This window comes from Hypanus sabinus, chromosome 2 (genome assembly GCF_030144855.1).
Source record: "Hypanus sabinus isolate sHypSab1 chromosome 2, sHypSab1.hap1, whole genome shotgun sequence".
Lineage (NCBI taxonomy): Eukaryota > Metazoa > Chordata > Chondrichthyes > Myliobatiformes > Dasyatidae > Hypanus > Hypanus sabinus.
The window spans coordinates 66,676,691-66,694,071 of NC_082707.1; the positions used below are offsets into that span (position 1 = coordinate 66,676,691).

At 40.4% G+C, this 17,381-nt stretch overlaps 1 protein-coding gene across 1 annotated transcript in view; it reads right to left on the bottom strand.

Annotated features, from left to right (window-relative positions):
- The window catches only part of acsl3a (acyl-CoA synthetase long chain family member 3a), a 72,972-nt gene that overhangs the window by 30,656 nt on the left and 24,935 nt on the right, over nt 1-17,381 (bottom strand). The window contains exons 3-7 of the mRNA XM_059947631.1: nt 12,773-12,950; nt 7,130-7,239; nt 5,939-6,077; nt 4,134-4,284; nt 305-428 (exon numbers count right to left, since the gene is read on the bottom strand). Coding sequence (XP_059803614.1) covers nt 305-428; nt 4,134-4,284; nt 5,939-6,077; nt 7,130-7,239; nt 12,773-12,950 — 702 coding nt within the window. The remainder of the gene's footprint in view (nt 1-304; nt 429-4,133; nt 4,285-5,938; nt 6,078-7,129; nt 7,240-12,772; nt 12,951-17,381) is intronic.

Sequence of the window (17,381 nt, forward strand, 5' to 3'; positions counted from 1 at the left end):
AATATACATTTACAATAGATGTTTCAGCTTTCAAAACATACAATATAGAAAAAGTATAGCTCCTCCCAAATAGAACATGCATCAGTATTTTTCAACTTTCGAAAGAATGGTGTAAACTTAAATATTCTAATTCAGATAGAAAAGTACGCACAAAATTAACACAAAAGTGCTGCAATGTTAAAGTTAAAATAATTGGTAAGCTGTTTATGGACAAAACACTGCTGGTTTAAAATTCAGATCAAATTATTATGAAGGAATGAAACAAAATGTTCAAAAACAAAAGAAAACCTTGTTTAATCTGTACCTGGTCAGCCAAGGTTTGAGGGGAAGAGTAACCAATGCAACAGCCACATGCCATGCACAGTGTTTCTGCACTCAACTCCAGGACATGTGCCAGAGGCAGATAACCAATGTAGGTATCCTTCGGTCTTTAAGGAAAAAAAGATACACATAACAATGCTTAACAATATCACTATAAAATATTTAAAAATTATATTTAGTATTTGATATTTGACTCAATTATGTCTGTGTTTAAAGATAGTATTCAAGGCTCAGTGAAGCCATTTGATTGCATAATCTACTTCAACAATTTACTCTAACACCAAGATAATGTTTCATAGAGATATGCAGATTTTAAACCAAATTTGCATCTGGCCTCCAGTGGACGGAGGGGAATAAAGGCCATTGATCTAACAAAAAAAAGTCTCCCAATTTTCTGATTAATATATATCTGTCAATTGGCATTAAGACATAGAAGCAGAATTAGGCCAATCGGCCCATCGAGTCTGCTCCACCATTCCATTGTAGCTGATCCCAAATCCCACTCAACTCCGTATATCTGCCTTCTTGCCATATCTTTTGATACGCAGACCAATCAGGAAACTATCAACTTCCACTTTAAATATATCCATGGATTTAGCTTCCACCACAGTCTGTGACAGAGCATTCTACAGATTCACTACACTCTGGCAAAAAAAAAATTCCTCCCCATCTCTGTTCTAAAAAGTCAATTTTAAGGCTATGCCCTTGAGTTCAGGATACCCCCACCAGAGGAAACATCTTATCCACATCCAACATATCTAGTCCTTTCAATATTCGGTAGGTTTCAATGAGATCCCCTCTGCATTCTTCTAAATTCCAGTGAGTACAGGCCCAAAGCTGCCAAATGCTTGTCATATATTAACCCATTCATTCCCAGAATAATCCTCACAAACCTCCTCTGGATTCTCCGCAATAACAGCACATTGTTTCCGAGATATGGGACCCAAAACTGTTGACATTACTCCAAGTGCTGCCTGACTAGTGTCTTAAAACCTCAGCATCATCTTCTTGCTCTTATATTCTATTCCCCTGGAATAAATGCAAATATTGCTTTTGCCTTCTTTATCAGACTCAACCTGTAAATTAACCTTCTGGGAGTCTTGCACGAGGAGTCCCAAGTCCCTCTACTCCTCTGATGTGGGAATTTTCTCCCCATTTAGACAACAGTCTGCACTATTGTTCCTTTTATCAAAATGCATGATCATACTTTTCCCTGTATTCATACTGTATTCCATCTGCTATTTTTTTTTGCTCATTCTTCCAATTTGTCCAAGTCCTGCTGCAATCGCATTGCTGCCTCAGAACTACCTATCCCTCAATCTTCATATCATCCGCAAACTTTGCCACAAAGCCAACAATTCCATTATCTAAATCACTGACAAACAATGTGAAAAGTAGTGGTCCCAATACCAACCCCTGAGGAACACCACTGGTCACTGGCAGCCAACCAGAAAAGGCACCTTTTATTCCCATTTGCTGCCTCCTGCCCATCAGTCATTCCTCTATGCATGCCAGTATCTTTCCTGTAACACATTAGGATTTTATCTTGTTAAGAGCCTCATATGTGGTACTTTATCAAATGTCTTCTGACATCCATTGCCTATCCTTTGTTCACGCTGCTTGTTACTTCCTTGAAGATTTCTAACAGTTTTGTCAGGCAAGATTTCCTTTTACAGAAACCATACTAACTTTGACTAATTTTATCATCCTTATTGATAGGCTCCAACACATTCCCAACCACTAAGTTTAGGCTAACTGGCCTATAATTTCCCTTCTTTTGCCTTCCTCCCTTATAGAGTGGAGTGACATTTGCAATCTTCCAGTCCTCCAGGAGCATGCTGGAATCGAGTGATTCTTGAAAGATCATGACTAACGCATCTGTTATCTCTCTCAGGACTCTGGGATGCAGTCCATCTGGTTCAGGTGACTTGTCCCATTACTACCATATCAGCGTCATTTTCCAGTGGTCCAATATCAACTCTTCCCTCCCTCTTACTCTTTATACACTTTAAAAAACTTCCACTATCCTGCTTTATATTAACTAGTTTGTCCTCATATTTCATCTTTTCCTTTCTTATAACTTTTTTAGCTCCCTTTTGTTGAATTTTAAAAGCCTCCCAATCATTCAAATTCCCACTCAGTTTTACTGCCTTATATGCTCTTTATATGCTCTTTTCTTGGCTTTTATGCAGTCCTTAACTACCTTTGTCAGCCATGGTTACCTACACCTGCCATTTGAGAACAACTTCTGTGGGACATATCTATCCTGCACCTTGTGAACTATTGCCAGAAACTTCAGCCACCTCTGCTCTCCTGTCATCCCCACCAGCATCACCCTCCAATCCACCTGGGCAAACTCTTCTCTCATGCCTCTGTAACTCCTTTACTCCACTGCAAAACCGATACATGTAACTTATGCTTTTTCCTCTCAAACTGCAGTAAGAATTCAATATTATGACCACTGCCTCTTAAGGGTTCCTTTACATTAAGCTCCCTAATAAGACTGAGTTATTATACAACACCCAAACTAAGATAACTTTTCCCCTAGTAAAAGCTTTTCCCCTTAGTGCAAGCTGCTCTAAAAAGCCATCTCATAGGCATTCAACAAATTCCCTTTCCTGCAATTTTTCCAATCTCCTTGCATACTGAAGTCCCTCATTACAATTGTTCCATTATCCTTATTACATGCCTTTTCTAGCTCCCTTTGCAATCTCAACACAGCTTGGCTACTGTTTGGAGGTCTATAATTCCCACAATGTTTTTTTTAAACCCTTCCAGCTTCTTAACTCCACCCAAAAAGATTCAACATTCTTTGACTCCAAGTCATTTCTTTCTAAAGATACAAATCCCTCTCTTAACAACAGAGCCATACCACCACCTATGCCTTCTTGCCTGTCCTTTCAATACAAAGTATATCCTTTGACATTAAGCTCCCAACTAAGGCCTTCTTTCAGCCACAACTCAGCGATGCCCACAACATACTGACCAATCTCTAATTGCACCACGAGTTCATCCACCTTATTCCAAATACTTCAGTCCTGCATTCTTCACTCTTTTAAAATTTTGCCTCTATGGTACAACATAGCTCTTTGCTCTGTCTGCAGTTGTACCTAATCATCAGCTTGTCCTTCCTTACATTCATATTGGATCATCTACTTGCAAACCTGCTGGCTCATCCTCAGCTCTATCATACTGGTTCCCATCCCGCTGCCATATTAGTTTAAACCATTACCAACAGCTCTAGTAAACCTACCTGCAAGAATATAGGTCCCCCTCAGATTCAAGTGCAACCTGTCCCTTTGGTACAGGTCACACTTGTCTCAGGAGTGGTCTCAATTATCCAGAAATTTGAATCCCTGCCCCCTGCTCCAATTCTTCAGCCACACATTCATCTGCCACCTCATTCTACTCCTATCCTCAGTCACGTGGCAGAAGCAGCAATCCCAAGATTACACCCTTGAGGCCCTACTTCTCAGCATCCTTCCTAATTCCCTGTATTCTGTTTTCAGGACTTCTTTCCTTTTTCTACCTGTCGCTGGTACCAACATATACCAAGCCATACCTCAACTGTGTGATGGAATGAAAAGAATAGACTAAAAAGTATACCCAATTTAACGTGTTGCAAGGTTTCTAATTTCAGTAGTTTTTTTTAAACTTTCCAGCCAAGTAATTGCATTTGTAAATCTTTTTCTATTTCATTATCAAAATTTAAAACAATGAAGGTCCAAGTCAAAGCCTGCATAAGATTTATTTATTTAACTTCTACCAAGAAAATACAAGTCAGCAAAACTTCCTTGACTTATTATACACACCCCAAGTCAGGAACTCGGTCACACATTCCTGCTATTCCAGCGATAAGGTTGCTGTGTGAAATCATCACTCCTTTGGGTAGTCCCGTGGATCCACTGGTGTACATTATTACTGCAATATCTAAAGCTGCAGGTTTTGTTCGAGCTTTATTCACTAGGTAGAAAAAAAATGACAACATTCAAAATAATTTAAAAGGAAAGCAGATAGTTGAAAAACAATTTCTCCCATTGCTTGATATTTCAGTGTTTTTCCATTTTATCTATTTTTAAGATGCTGCTTTAATGATTACTATCTCAATGCCAACTGCACATTCGTTGTTGGTCCATTTTGTGTGCAGTCTTTCATTAATTCTATTGTATTTCTTTGCATTTACTGTAAATGCCAGCAAGAAAATGAATCTCAGGGTAGTATATGATGACAGATACGCATGCACTTTGACAATAAATTTACTTTAAATCTTTGATTTTCTTCCACAACTGCCACTTTTGCCAAGGTCTTTCTCAATTAAAAAAGAAATCATACCTATTCTAAATGAACAATGAATCACTTTTGTGGCATTTCGAACCACTAAGACAACCTGCTGAAACCATGCTGGTGTAACCACCTCACAGCTCCACCAGCACAGATTCTGCCCTGACCTCAGAGGCTGTGTGTGAAGCTTATACATTCTCCCTATAACCACATGCATCCCTCCTGGTGCCCTGGTTTCCCATCTTAAATACATGCTGGTTCACAGGTTATTTGGGCACTGCAATTTACTTCTAGCGTAGGTGGTGCCAAGACAATCAGGGGAGACAGTTGATGGTTCTGAGGAAGAACAAGCTACAGGGAAATAAACTGGGGGGAGGGGGGAGAAATTTCTCTGAATGGGCTGAATATAGCACCCTCCCAGGATGGAAAATAGTACGGCAACATAACAATGGTCTCAGTTTCGGTCACTACGCTCAAAGTCTGTTTGACAAAGATGTACAGTATCCTCTTCATAACTGTAAGAATAATTGTCTCATATGCAGTATGCAGAAACAGCAGATTTGGTTTATCAGCTTGCTTAAATCAAGTTGTGACAAACCTCAATAAACTATCTGGTTTCATGTAGACCAATTCTGAAACAAACTAGCAGTCTCAATGCACTGTTTGGCAAATCTTAAAATGCTTTAATGGAGCCAAAAACATAAAAAAGATGCAAGAGATGTTTGCTTCTATTATTCCTGATAGACCGGTGAGATTTGTCGTAAATTGGGGGACCACTTTAATGAGCACCCACGCACTATCCACGAGAAGTGAGACTTCCCATTCCAACATGTCGGCCCATGGATTCTTCTAGTGCTAAGATGAAGCAACCCTCAGGGTGGAGGAGCAACACCTTACATTCCATCTGCACTCAAGCCTCCAAGCGAATGGCATGAATATCAAATTCTCACAGTAAAAAAATTCTGCCCCAGCCCCCCCTTCCTCTATTCCCCACTCTGACCTTATATCTCTTCTCACCTATAACTTCCCCTGGGTCCCCTCCTCCTTCTCTTTCTCCCAGAGTCCATTTTCCCTCTCCTATCAGATTGCCTGACCTGCTGAGATCCTACAGCATTTCTTAAGTTATTATCATGAAGAAACACCATTCCCCTTTAATTCTTTTTGTATTCTGAAATGTAAAGGTGGTTTCAGACATTACGTTTTCTCTTTCAAATGTTGACAGATCTGCCATGCACTTAATACAAGTTTTTAGAATTAAAAAAAACTCTGCACCATTCCCTTGCATAGTGATACAAAAATAAACTTAAGTAGGGAAAAGAATAAACAAATTACACACAGTTTTCTGGTTTTGCACCCAATACTTCCACTGCTGCCATGTTGTGAACCATGATTCCACGAGGATAATCAGCCCATGCAGCTGACTTGTCATCCACAATTATGATATGTTGCAGTTTTGGAACATTAAGGAGGATTTCCTGTGGAGAAATTTGGGGAATCCAGAATGAGCATGCAAAATGTAATTATAGCTACCCTGTTACAAGATGGATAGAGAAGCACTTTGGAAACTGCTGTACAATAGTACCCATGAAGTTTAAGAATTCAGACCATTCAGATCGGGAACAAAATGGGTAAGTGGAAATCTTATTAAAACAAATTGAAAATTTTGTGCTCTTTAAACATGTATATTGTCCAAATGTGAGAGTGAGAGAGTGAGAGAGTGAGAGAGTGAGAGAGTGAGAGAGTGAGAGAGTGAGAGAGTGAGAGAGTGAGAGAGTGAGAGAGTGAGAGAGTGAGAGAGTGAGAGAGTGAGAGAGTGAGAGTGAGAGAGTGAGAGAGTGAGAGTGAGAGAGTGAGAGAGAGTGAGTGAGAGAGAGTGAGTGAGAGAGAGTGAGTGAGAGAGAGTGAGTGAGAGAGAGTGAGTGAGAGAGAGTGAGTGAGAGAGAGTGAGTGAGAGAGAGTGAGTGAGAGAGAGTGAGTGAGAGAGAGTGAGTGAGAGAGAGTGAGTGAGAGAGAGTGAGTGAGAGAGAGTGAGTGAGAGAGAGTGAGTGAGAGAGAGTGAGTGAGAGAGAGTGAGTGAGAGAGAGTGAGTGAGAGAGAGTGAGTGAGAGAGAGTGAGTGAGAGAGAGTGAGTGAGAGAGAGTGAGTGAGAGAGACACACACACACCCAAATGCTTTTTCTTCACAACCTAGCTTTTTACCTAGCTCAGTTTTTATTTCGATTGAGAACCACAAATTTAGTATCTTGAATTTTAGGGAAAAAAAACTTTAAAACAGAATTATTATTTTCATAGGTATTTTCACAAATAGAAAGCCCATTTTATCTCAGTAATAAATGAAACAGAACTTCAAGTTCATTTTTTGTTTGATTTATTAACTCCTAGACAAATGGAACAGTTTACCAACTTTCTCATCCTAGATAGCATAGAAAGCATTATACCATTTGGGAATTTTGCAAGTTACATTAATATTTAGAGAAACTAAGGCAAATCAAGAAGTCTCCATGTAGCAATAGAATGTTACAACCTACCTTTAGCTTTGTTTGAAGAAGTTTCTTGCTGGTTATGATGTGAGTAACTTCAGTTTCATTTAAGCCATGTGCAATTGCTTGACCTCCCAAAGTTGCATACAATGTAACAACTGAAAATTAAAACTGAACATCAGTGCAGTTCCTCCTTATGAAGAATATATTGCACCCCACACCCGCTCCCCTCATCCCAATGCATCATGATTTAGTTGCATCTGAGGAAGGTCTGCAAAGGCTACTCTCAGGTCAGGCAAATATGGAAGCATTTCACTTTTCTCCAAATATTCCACATGGTAACACCATGTGGTCCTGTGCGCATTCACCAATAACTCCAAAATAATCTGATCCAAGTTCCTCTGCAATGCTCCAAAGATCCGACATTGAAATCAAATTTGGTTCACAAGGTTAACTAATTCAAGTCTCCCATCAAATGTTCTAAGTGATACAAAATGATTCAGCAATAGCTAATATTCAACAACATTTGACAAGATATATTCCCTATCAAAATGTTAGATTCAGGTAAATTTAAAACTACTCTCTTTGCTCACATACACTTTCACCAAAAAGCTGGTAACCCTTTTACTAGAAAACAATAAAGGAACATTTTATTCATTACATACAAACTGTCATGAAAATATTTCATAACGTAGTCAAAAGGATTGTTGCTATGAGAAAACTATTCTGAAACTACAAAAGTGTTAAATAATCATGCTTTAAGAATTATGTATTGACATCATGGAGGAAAGTGGTAAGGAGAAACTGAGTCAGCTAATCAACGCTGTCACTGGCCTGGATGTCATTAGCTTTCATGCAAGACACTAACTCTCAGGCATCACTAAACGGATACATGTGCAAGATCACGAAGGCTTCCTGGGAGCATAAACTTTAGACTGCACATATGCTGATGCAATCAGACCGGCTGAGGCCAACAAAAAGGGTAATAATGTGCTTTACAGCATGAATCAGTATGCAAGGGAAGCACCTACCAATGTAGAACAGTTAAAAATCAGACTCAATCAAAGGTAGTTAGAAAAAATGTCTTGTGCTTCTGGATATTTGGATGTTAGAGAATGTATACATCCTGACAATTAGCAACAATATCAGATTTCATTATGCCTCAGGTAAAACACAATATCCAAATACACATGAAGTTAGTTTTCAATAAAGCTCACAGTGTCATAAGTGCTGCATCATTGTGATTGTCAATATTACAGTATCTTATCAAGTCCTAAATATAATCATTAAGAAAAGAACTGTTATATCCATTTGTCTGTCACATCGCAAGTCATTGCCAGGATCTGCCACAACTAGCTGCTCAGTGGCCAAAAAGCTGCATTGCGAATTGAAATTGACTTGAGACAGGAGATATGAACCTTCACTGAACAACAATTCCAATGAGAAATAAAAGGCTGCAGGAACTACAGTATATTATCTTTAATCAACTTCACAAGCTTTTTATTCCATGAAATAGAAGAATGAGTGAAGCATTTTCCTCAGATACAGCTGCCCACAGAAAGCCATCTCCATTCATGCTATAATCCTAACCAATCCCAGCAATGGCCAGCATCAAATAAGGCTGTATCATTACCCTAATACATTTCAAATATTATTGCGAAAACGTGCACATTCCCTCCAACATGCCTCTCACAGGTAACCTTCAGTGCTGTTGGAAAACGGTTCAATTGATGGCAACTGCAACCGGCACCAATGTTAGCCAAATGTCAGTAGACAAGCTGAAATATGCAGATACTTGCATTTGTAAGAGCTTTGAGGCACCACTCTAAACCATTGACATTCACAGAAGCAATTATGTGTCATACTAAACATCCACATATCCCAACAACCTGCTTCCGCAGTACAATGGCACTTTCCAACAACAAAATGTTCATAGCAAAACTGCAGAATGCAAGATCAGTGAAGATCTCAATGATGAAATTCATTGTCCTACTTAATATTTAACACAGCCTTTGGTTGAGGGATGGAAAAAGTATTTTGAGACAAAACTCAGATCTGGGTTATAAATGGCAGGCACCTTACAGTGCTAACAAAATATCAATGTTATCTCTGCAAAGTCTGTACCCTCCTCTCCCAGTGCACCACCTTCAGCAGGGAGATTTCAATTAGACTCAGTCAGGCAATGTATAGATCATAAGACCATTAAGAGAAAAGAGTAGAATTAGGCCATTTGGCCTATCGCGTCTGCTCTGCCATTTCATCATGACCAAACCAATTTTCCTCTCAGTGCATGACCATACACTTTCCCACACTGCATTCCATCTGCCATTTCTTTGCCCATTCTCCTAATCAAATTATAATGACTTTTTAGGGTGCCTTCTGTTGGTTTTTAAAAGCTTCCCAATCTTTTAACTTTGCTCTATTATATGCCCTCCCTGGTTTTTAGGTTGGCTTTGACTTCCCTTGTTAGCCATGGTCCTATCATCTTTCCTTTAGAATACTTCTTCCTATACAGGGTGTATATATCCTGTGCCTTCCAAATTGGTTCCAGAAATTCCAGCCATTGCCGCTCTGCTGTCATCCGTGCCAGTGTCCTTTTCCAATCAATTCTGGCCAACTCCTCTCTCATGCCTCTATAATTCACTTTACTCCACTGTAATAATTCCCCCTCCTGTCATCCAGTATCAACCTGATTTTCCCAAATACCTGCATATTGAAATCCCCCATGACTATTCTAACACTGCCCTTTTGGCATACATCTTCTATCTCCCATTTTAATTTGTAGCCCACATCCTTACTATTGTTTGGGGAGTCTGTATAGAACTCCCATGAGGGAGTTTTAACCCTTGCAGTTCCTTAGCTCTATCCACAATGATTCAACACCTTCCAACCCTATGTCAACACTTCCTAATGATTTGATTTCATTTTTACCAACAGAGCAATGCCACCCCCTCTGCCTTCCTGTCTATCCTTTCAATACAATGTGTATCGTTGGACATTAAGCTCCCAGCTATAATCTTTCAGACATGATTCCGTGTTGCCTACAACATCATACCTACCAATCTGTAACTGTGCTGCAAGTACATCTATCTATATAGATCATGTAGTTTGCATGCCTACCACTGGATGTCTGAAACAGAAACATTAGTAACTCTGTATTGAGAAGGGATTACCAGGTAGGTTTAAGGAACATGTTCAAAGATTTATGAAAAGGGACAAAACATCTTCACTTACATGAGGAAATCACTGACCCATGACTGCTCAAAGTAGAAAGTCACAATTTTTATTGAAATAGGGAAAGAAAAAATCAATTACCTTTCAGCTTTCCTGAAAGTGACCCCCTTTTTTTAAAAAAACCAGCTACTTTGCTTGAAGCCACTGAAGATTTTACTAAAAAGCAGTTTGCCAGGATTTTACTGTGCCAAACTGACAGCAATGTTGCCATTTCTACATGCGTAAGCTGAAACTTGCAAATACCAAAAGTTTCCATCAGTGACTCAACAGAATCCTCTGGGAATGAGATTTGGGCTGACAGCTCACTATTCATGATTGTAATTTGTCAGGAATTATTGTCAACCACTCCAAGTACAAAGAATGTTTTCCTATCTCTTTTCAAAAGACATTTTATAAAAGGTCTCGGAGAGAATTTAAAACCTTAAAAAAAAAATCAAATTCTTAGTTTGTTTAAAACATCTGTTTTTTCAAGAAAGCTTTAAATAGTTAAACTTGGAACAGGCTGTATCACAAGTTCAACTTTTCGTCCTATTTCCTGCTCAAGGCTAGCTTGACAGTCTCAAATGCTATTACTTCTATACCTGCACAAATCAATAAAAATCATGTCAAAGGAAAAATAAAAATCTCATGATATATTGTGACACAGAGATACACCAAAGTATGCTGATTTTATGTGTGGATGAAGAGCAAGTTATTTCAATTTTTTTCTGATAGTATAATTCAGGCTAATAACTACTGGGGTAATAGTTTCATCAAAACATGATACTCACTTTGTGTGAAAAGTTTAATGCTACAGGATGTTTTTAGGATAAGCTAATTCATCTCACACTCCTTCATATTGGTGAGACCCAATGTAGATTGGAAGACTGTTTTGCCGAGCACTTACGCTCTGTCTGCCAGAAAAAGCAGGACCTCCCAGCAGCCACCCATTTTAATTCCACTTCTCAAACACGATACGTCAATCCATGGCCTCCTCTATTGTGATTAGGCCATACTCAGATTTGAGGATCAAAACCTTATATTCTGTCTGGGTAGCCTCCAACCTGATGGCATGAACATCGATTTCTCGAACTTCTTCTAATGACCCCCCCAACCTCACCACTTCTCCCTCTCTCACCTCATCTCCTTGTCTGCCCATTGCCTCCCTATTGTGCGCCTCCTACCTTTTCTTTCTTCCATGGTCTTCTGTCTTCTCCTATTAGATTTCCCCTTCTCCAGCCCTGTATCTCTTTCAGCAATCAACTTCCCAGCTCTTTACGTCACCCTCCCAGTTTCACCTATCACATTGTGTTTCTCCTTCCTTCCCCCCACCTTTTAACTCTATTCATTTTTTATATCCAGTCCTGCTGAAGGGTCTCAGACTAAAGCATCGACTGCACTCTTTACAATAAATGTTGCCTGCAGAGTTTCTCCAGCATTTTGCATGTGTTGCTAAGCTAATTCACCTGTTGAATTTCTGAATAATGTAACCTCATATTTTAATAGTCAAAAATGACCACAAAATGATCATTACTGCTACTTGCAAATCTGAGTTAATTAGCAAACTGGAGCTTTGCTAGGACAAACACATGTTAATATTGTGGTCCAAAGATGAACAGTGTGTACATGCCTTGAGATCTGAAAATACTGAAAAGGGAGCCAGATTTGGCAATGCTGAATGGCTTCAAAGTCCAGTTCCATTTTAATATACAGTGCTAGTATTAATTGGCTTGCAAATAAAAAAAGGATTAGAACCATTCAATCTGTGGACATTGAGTTTAAGAGGTGTTCTGAGATCAGGAAGGTCAAAGTGCAGTTTGGAAGATTAAGACCAATAAAAAGCTGCTCTTAAGAGTAAATGCACACTACGGTTTTAAAGTTGGCATAAAATACATTTGACCCAGATTAAGAATTACAGCACACTTTGTACTTGAAGCTCACAGACAATTCAAAAACATAAACTAGGACCATTAGATTAAAACCTTTCAAGAAAGGGTGCAGATAAGTTAAGCTAATTACATTAATCACTTTCTGCAATTTACTTCTTCCCCTGAAGTAGCATGCTATCCCATCATACAATTCGAACAGAGTTCGATTTACCTTTGGTATTTTGTGAGAAATATCTGAAACTGATGGTGGTCACCACAGTTAAGCATGATCCTGCTTACATATGACACCCTCACAATAGAAATTTAAAATAAAATCTTAAATTACTACATGCCAATTAAGTGGAAAACTTGGTTATAATTTCTAACGCAGGTGCTTTAGCATAACACAACATGGTGCGTTCCTACCTGGAAATTAGATGTCATTCCTATAGCCATTACATCACTGCAAAAATATAAACCATTTGTTCAGATATACACACCCCTTCAATAACAATGCAAATATTATCTTGTCAATTGGGGGTAGCTAGAAAAGTAGTAATTATTTATTAGAGAAAACACACATTAGGAATATGTTAAAAGATTTACTCACGGGGAAAATTGTACATGAAGCAGGATTGTGCAGCTATCATCCATTCAGCTCTGGTTTCACAGAAGATGGCTATGTTGAATTTGGGTCGCTGGCCCAACACAGCCAACCCACTGCCAAAGTGCAGAACACGTCGATAGACCTCATCATAGGTCAGCCATTTATAACTCCCAAGAATCAACTAGTTTGGGCAAAAGGAAAAAAAAACTTTCAATACTAATAATGTAAATAAAATTACATGTTATACATATAATATCAAACTGGATATAAAAATTAGTAGTTTGACTGCTTAATTCAAAGTACAGCAATCACTGTGCAAATTTGATGTTTAAAAAGCTAGTGCAATTGCATTTTCCAATTCAGCTACTCTTCATTCAGTGGTTTCAGTTAGGCAGGCCATCTGATATCACAATTTCATATCCTGCATTGGAACTATTGTGCTTATTGAAGTCCCTGTTGACTTCCCCCACTCCCACAATTTGAACATACATGATCAAGAGTAGGGAAAAGGGAATGAGAAAAAAAAAAGTACCATTTCCAATACTTCCATTTTCGAAATCGAGTTGTCATTAGAATTCATAGGTACCTCATGTTCCGTATTAATTTTCAAATTATTCTGATTTAGAGTTCTCCAAACACATTTGCGGCTGATGTCATATTCATAAAATAGAACTTACTGGACAACAAAATTCAATTTTTTTTCCAATGTGGATAATAACTACAATGTTGAGAACTAAAAGCACGTGCATATTAGACCAAGTACTTAGCTCCATATCTGAAGAATGATCTCTGCATCACCTTAAATCTTAATTAATGAAATTCTGTATTACACCACTTATTGAGGCTAAATTCCTCTTAGCCAACACCTGAAATGATGCATCATCATAGGGCATCTCTTTCAAGACAACTGTGCATAGTTATGCGGCAGATGTCAAGGCAGTAGACTCCTTTTGATTGAACAACAGTGCAAGCTGAGTTAGTACGGCCAAATCATAATTTACAATGATGAAAATAAACAAACTGGGAATACCATTGCATCAGTTTGAGCAGTTTGTGTAAATTCATACAAACAAAATGAATTCTGCTCTTGTTCTTTAGTCCATATGCAAGATTTCTTGTAACACATTTTGGTGAGTGAGTTGGCTTGTTGTTCAACTCTGCAATTAGCAAACAAACTCATATTCACATAATTAAGGAAACACAACCTGTGCACGACAAATGTTGAAAATGCACTTTTAACTAGGGACCACAGATGCTAGAATCTGGAATAACAATCTGCTGGAGGAACTCAGCTGGTCGGGCAACATCTGGAGAAGGAAGTGATGCAGTGTTGACCGAAAAGTCACCAACTCCTTTCCTTCCACAAATGCTGCTCAAACTGCTAAGTTCCTCCTACAGATTGTTTGTATTGGTCAGTACATTTAGTTTACCAATGCTGCAATAGAAGCCACAAGTCTGGAAGAGGTAAACAAAACTTAAATTTCTCTCATATAACTCTGTTGATCTTTTAAAAACATTCACAGTGCAAACAAACATCAACCATTTTTTTTACTGGTACACTGCATTTGATTTGTTCTGGCTTATATCCACTGCTGCCTGCCAGGAAAATAGTTTTATCAGTTTGAAAGGGAAATGACAGAATTTTAAATCATAGATGACATGGAGAAATATCATGCTTGTGTTCCTGTGGTGGCATAAGTTTATGTTTATGAAACTCATGACTACATATACAATGAGTGAAGCTTTCATTCTAGGGCAAAATACAGTGTATGTGATAATTGTGTTCTATTGCAGCAGCAGGAAGCTGTACAGTCAAGGCAATCTGACTAAGCTGTGGCCCTTCTGATGAACTAAAGTTGCATTTTACTATCAAGGATAGATTGTAACCGAAGTAAATATGAAAGAGTACCAACTAAGTTAATTGAGTTACAAAACCATTGTTACTTTAAGCAGAGGGCTTGATGTTGAAGAATAATAAGTTACAGCTGCAGGTAGAATTACAAGGAAAAAATACCAGGGTAGATTAATTGAAAACCAGAGTTTACACTCTTCCACAAAGAAACACAGAAGGGCACAAGATGAATGAACAGCTGCACACTCATCTGTCAAGCAGAAATCTAATATAAATTTCATGCTGCTAACAAAACAGTAGTGGAACAAATTAACCTAACTATCTTAAATGAGAATTTGTACATTAAAGACTATAGGTGAAGAATTTGGTTTTGGCAAGGAAAAGTTTGAAAACTTAGTATGGATGACCACTATAACCATAAGTACAAAAATGAAATAGGAAAAGTGAATCAAGTGAGATAACAAGTTTAAACTGGTAAAGTTGGATTGGGAAGTTTATATGGAGGTGCAAGAAATAAGGAAGGCACATAAATCAGTGAGTAAAACAAGACTGAAGTACAGAAGCTAAGGAAGGAAAGTAGTGTGAACTTCAATGAGGTACTATGGACAAATGGAAGAGAACAAAAAAGTGAGAAGCGCAAATGCACAGCAGGAGACCACAGAACAAAATTTATGCAGGTAAGGCAGAACCATAACTATGGTTGTATGATTTAAAACTAGTAAACTGCATCACCACGTGGGTATCTTCAGTAAAGCAGATAAACAGATCATATCCAGAGGGTATAATTATCTATATAATCACCCTAAGATTGGGACATGTGTGCAGGGAATAGAAAGAACAGGTCCATGTAGAATCAACTTAAAACCAAATCAGAACCTGTACCTTGACAAGCAAGCTATGGAAAGATTGTAACTGATGCAGCAAGCATACAGAAACTTACAAAAGTAAAGGAAAACCTAATCTCTCCACCCCATCCCCCAATGTAGACTGCTGCATGTTTGTTCTCCTTCCCCTGCTCAAAGATAACAATTAGCTCTTCAGTTTTACTGAAGTTGGGTGGTGATGCACCATCAATAACTCTCGGAGACGTAAGCTGAGGTAGGCTTTTATTGGCTGGAAGAAAGAACAAGCAGCAAGTGACCACCACACAACATCCTGGAGACTGGGGAAAGAGCAGTGCCTCCAATCGCCTTTATACCGGGGTCTGTGGGAGGAGCCACAGGAGCAGTCAGCAGGGGGGTGTGTCCAGACAGGTATATGTAGTTCACCACAGGTGGCAAGTTATTTTTACAGCACCACCAAATCAGATATCTAATTTTGTTCTGGTAAGCTGACTCATTGCCAACTGTTGTCCAAAAACAGTAGTGTTTTTTTTTTGATTTTGAAAATGGCACTGGAGTCGACCGTTAAGGATTACAACAGGGAGCCAAGGTAACAGCTAGAGGTGCACCTGTGTCAATCAACAAGGAGGAGACCAATCCTCAGAGGTCTGTCAATGAGGAAACTCTTATCCAATTACAAAGGGAGATAGAGGCTCAGGTCTTGAAACTTGATGAGTTTTGATGGGAATGTAAGCTTTCTAGCATCTTGCCAAGTTAGCTGATCTGAAACAGGTATTTCCTGAACTGCTGTCATCCACAAGAATGAGCTTTGCTGAAGTCCACCACAAATGACACCTGGGAAGATTTCCAGAATATGGATCATTCATACTTTGAGGGCCATCTGTCCACAAAAAAAAAGGAATTTTAAAAATCCACCACGTTTAAATATGGCTGCATAGCCTTTGATAAACTGAGAAAAGGGGGGGGAAGAGAGGGGGGGGAAGAGAGGGGGGGGAAGAGAGGGGGGGGAAGAGAGGGGGGGGAAGAGAGGGGGGGGAAGAGAGGGGGGGGAAGAGAGGGGGGGGAAGAGAGGGGGGGGAAGAGAGGGGGGGAAGAGAGGGGGGGGAAGAGAGGGGGGGGAAGAGAGGGGGGGGAAGAGAGGGGGGGGAAGAGAGGGGGGGGAAGAGAGGGGGGGAAGAGAGGGGGGAAGAGAGGGGGGGAAGAGAGGGGGGGGAAGAGAGGGGGGGGAAGAGAGGGGGGGAAGAGAGGGGGGAAGAGAGGGGGGAAGAGAGGGGGGAAGAGAGGGGGGAAGAGAGGGGGGAAGAGAGGGGGAAGAGAGGGGGGAAGAGAGGGGGGAAGAGAGGGGGGAAGAGGGGGGGGAAGAGGGGGGGAAGAGGGGGGGAAGAGAGGGGGGAAGAGGGGGGGGAAGAGGGGGGGAAGAGGGGGGGAAGAGGGGGGGGAAGAGAGGGGGGAAGAGAGGGGGGAAGAGAGGGGGGAAGAGAGGGGGGAAGAGGGGGGGGAAGAGGGGGGGGAAGAGGGGGGGGAAGAGAGGGGGGGGAAGAGAGGGGGGTGAAGAGAGGGGGGTGAAGAGAGGGGGGGGAAGAGAGGGGGGGGAAGAGAGGGGGGGGAAGAGAGGGGGGGGAAGAGAGGGGGGGGAAGAGAGGGGGGGGAAGAGAGGGGGGAAGAGAGGGGGGGAAGAGAGGGGGGGGAAGAGAGGGGGGGGAAGAGAGGGGGGGAAGAGAGGGGGGGAAGAGAGGGGGGGAAGAGAGGGGGGGAAGAGAGGGGGGGAAGAGAGGGGGGGAAGAGAGGGGGGGAAGAGAGGGGGGGAAGAGAGGGGGGGAAGAGAGGGGGGAAGAGAGGGGGGGAAGAGAGGGGGGGAAGAGAGGGGGGGAAGAGAGGGGGGGAAGAGAGGGGGGGAAGAGAGGGGGGGAAGAGAGGG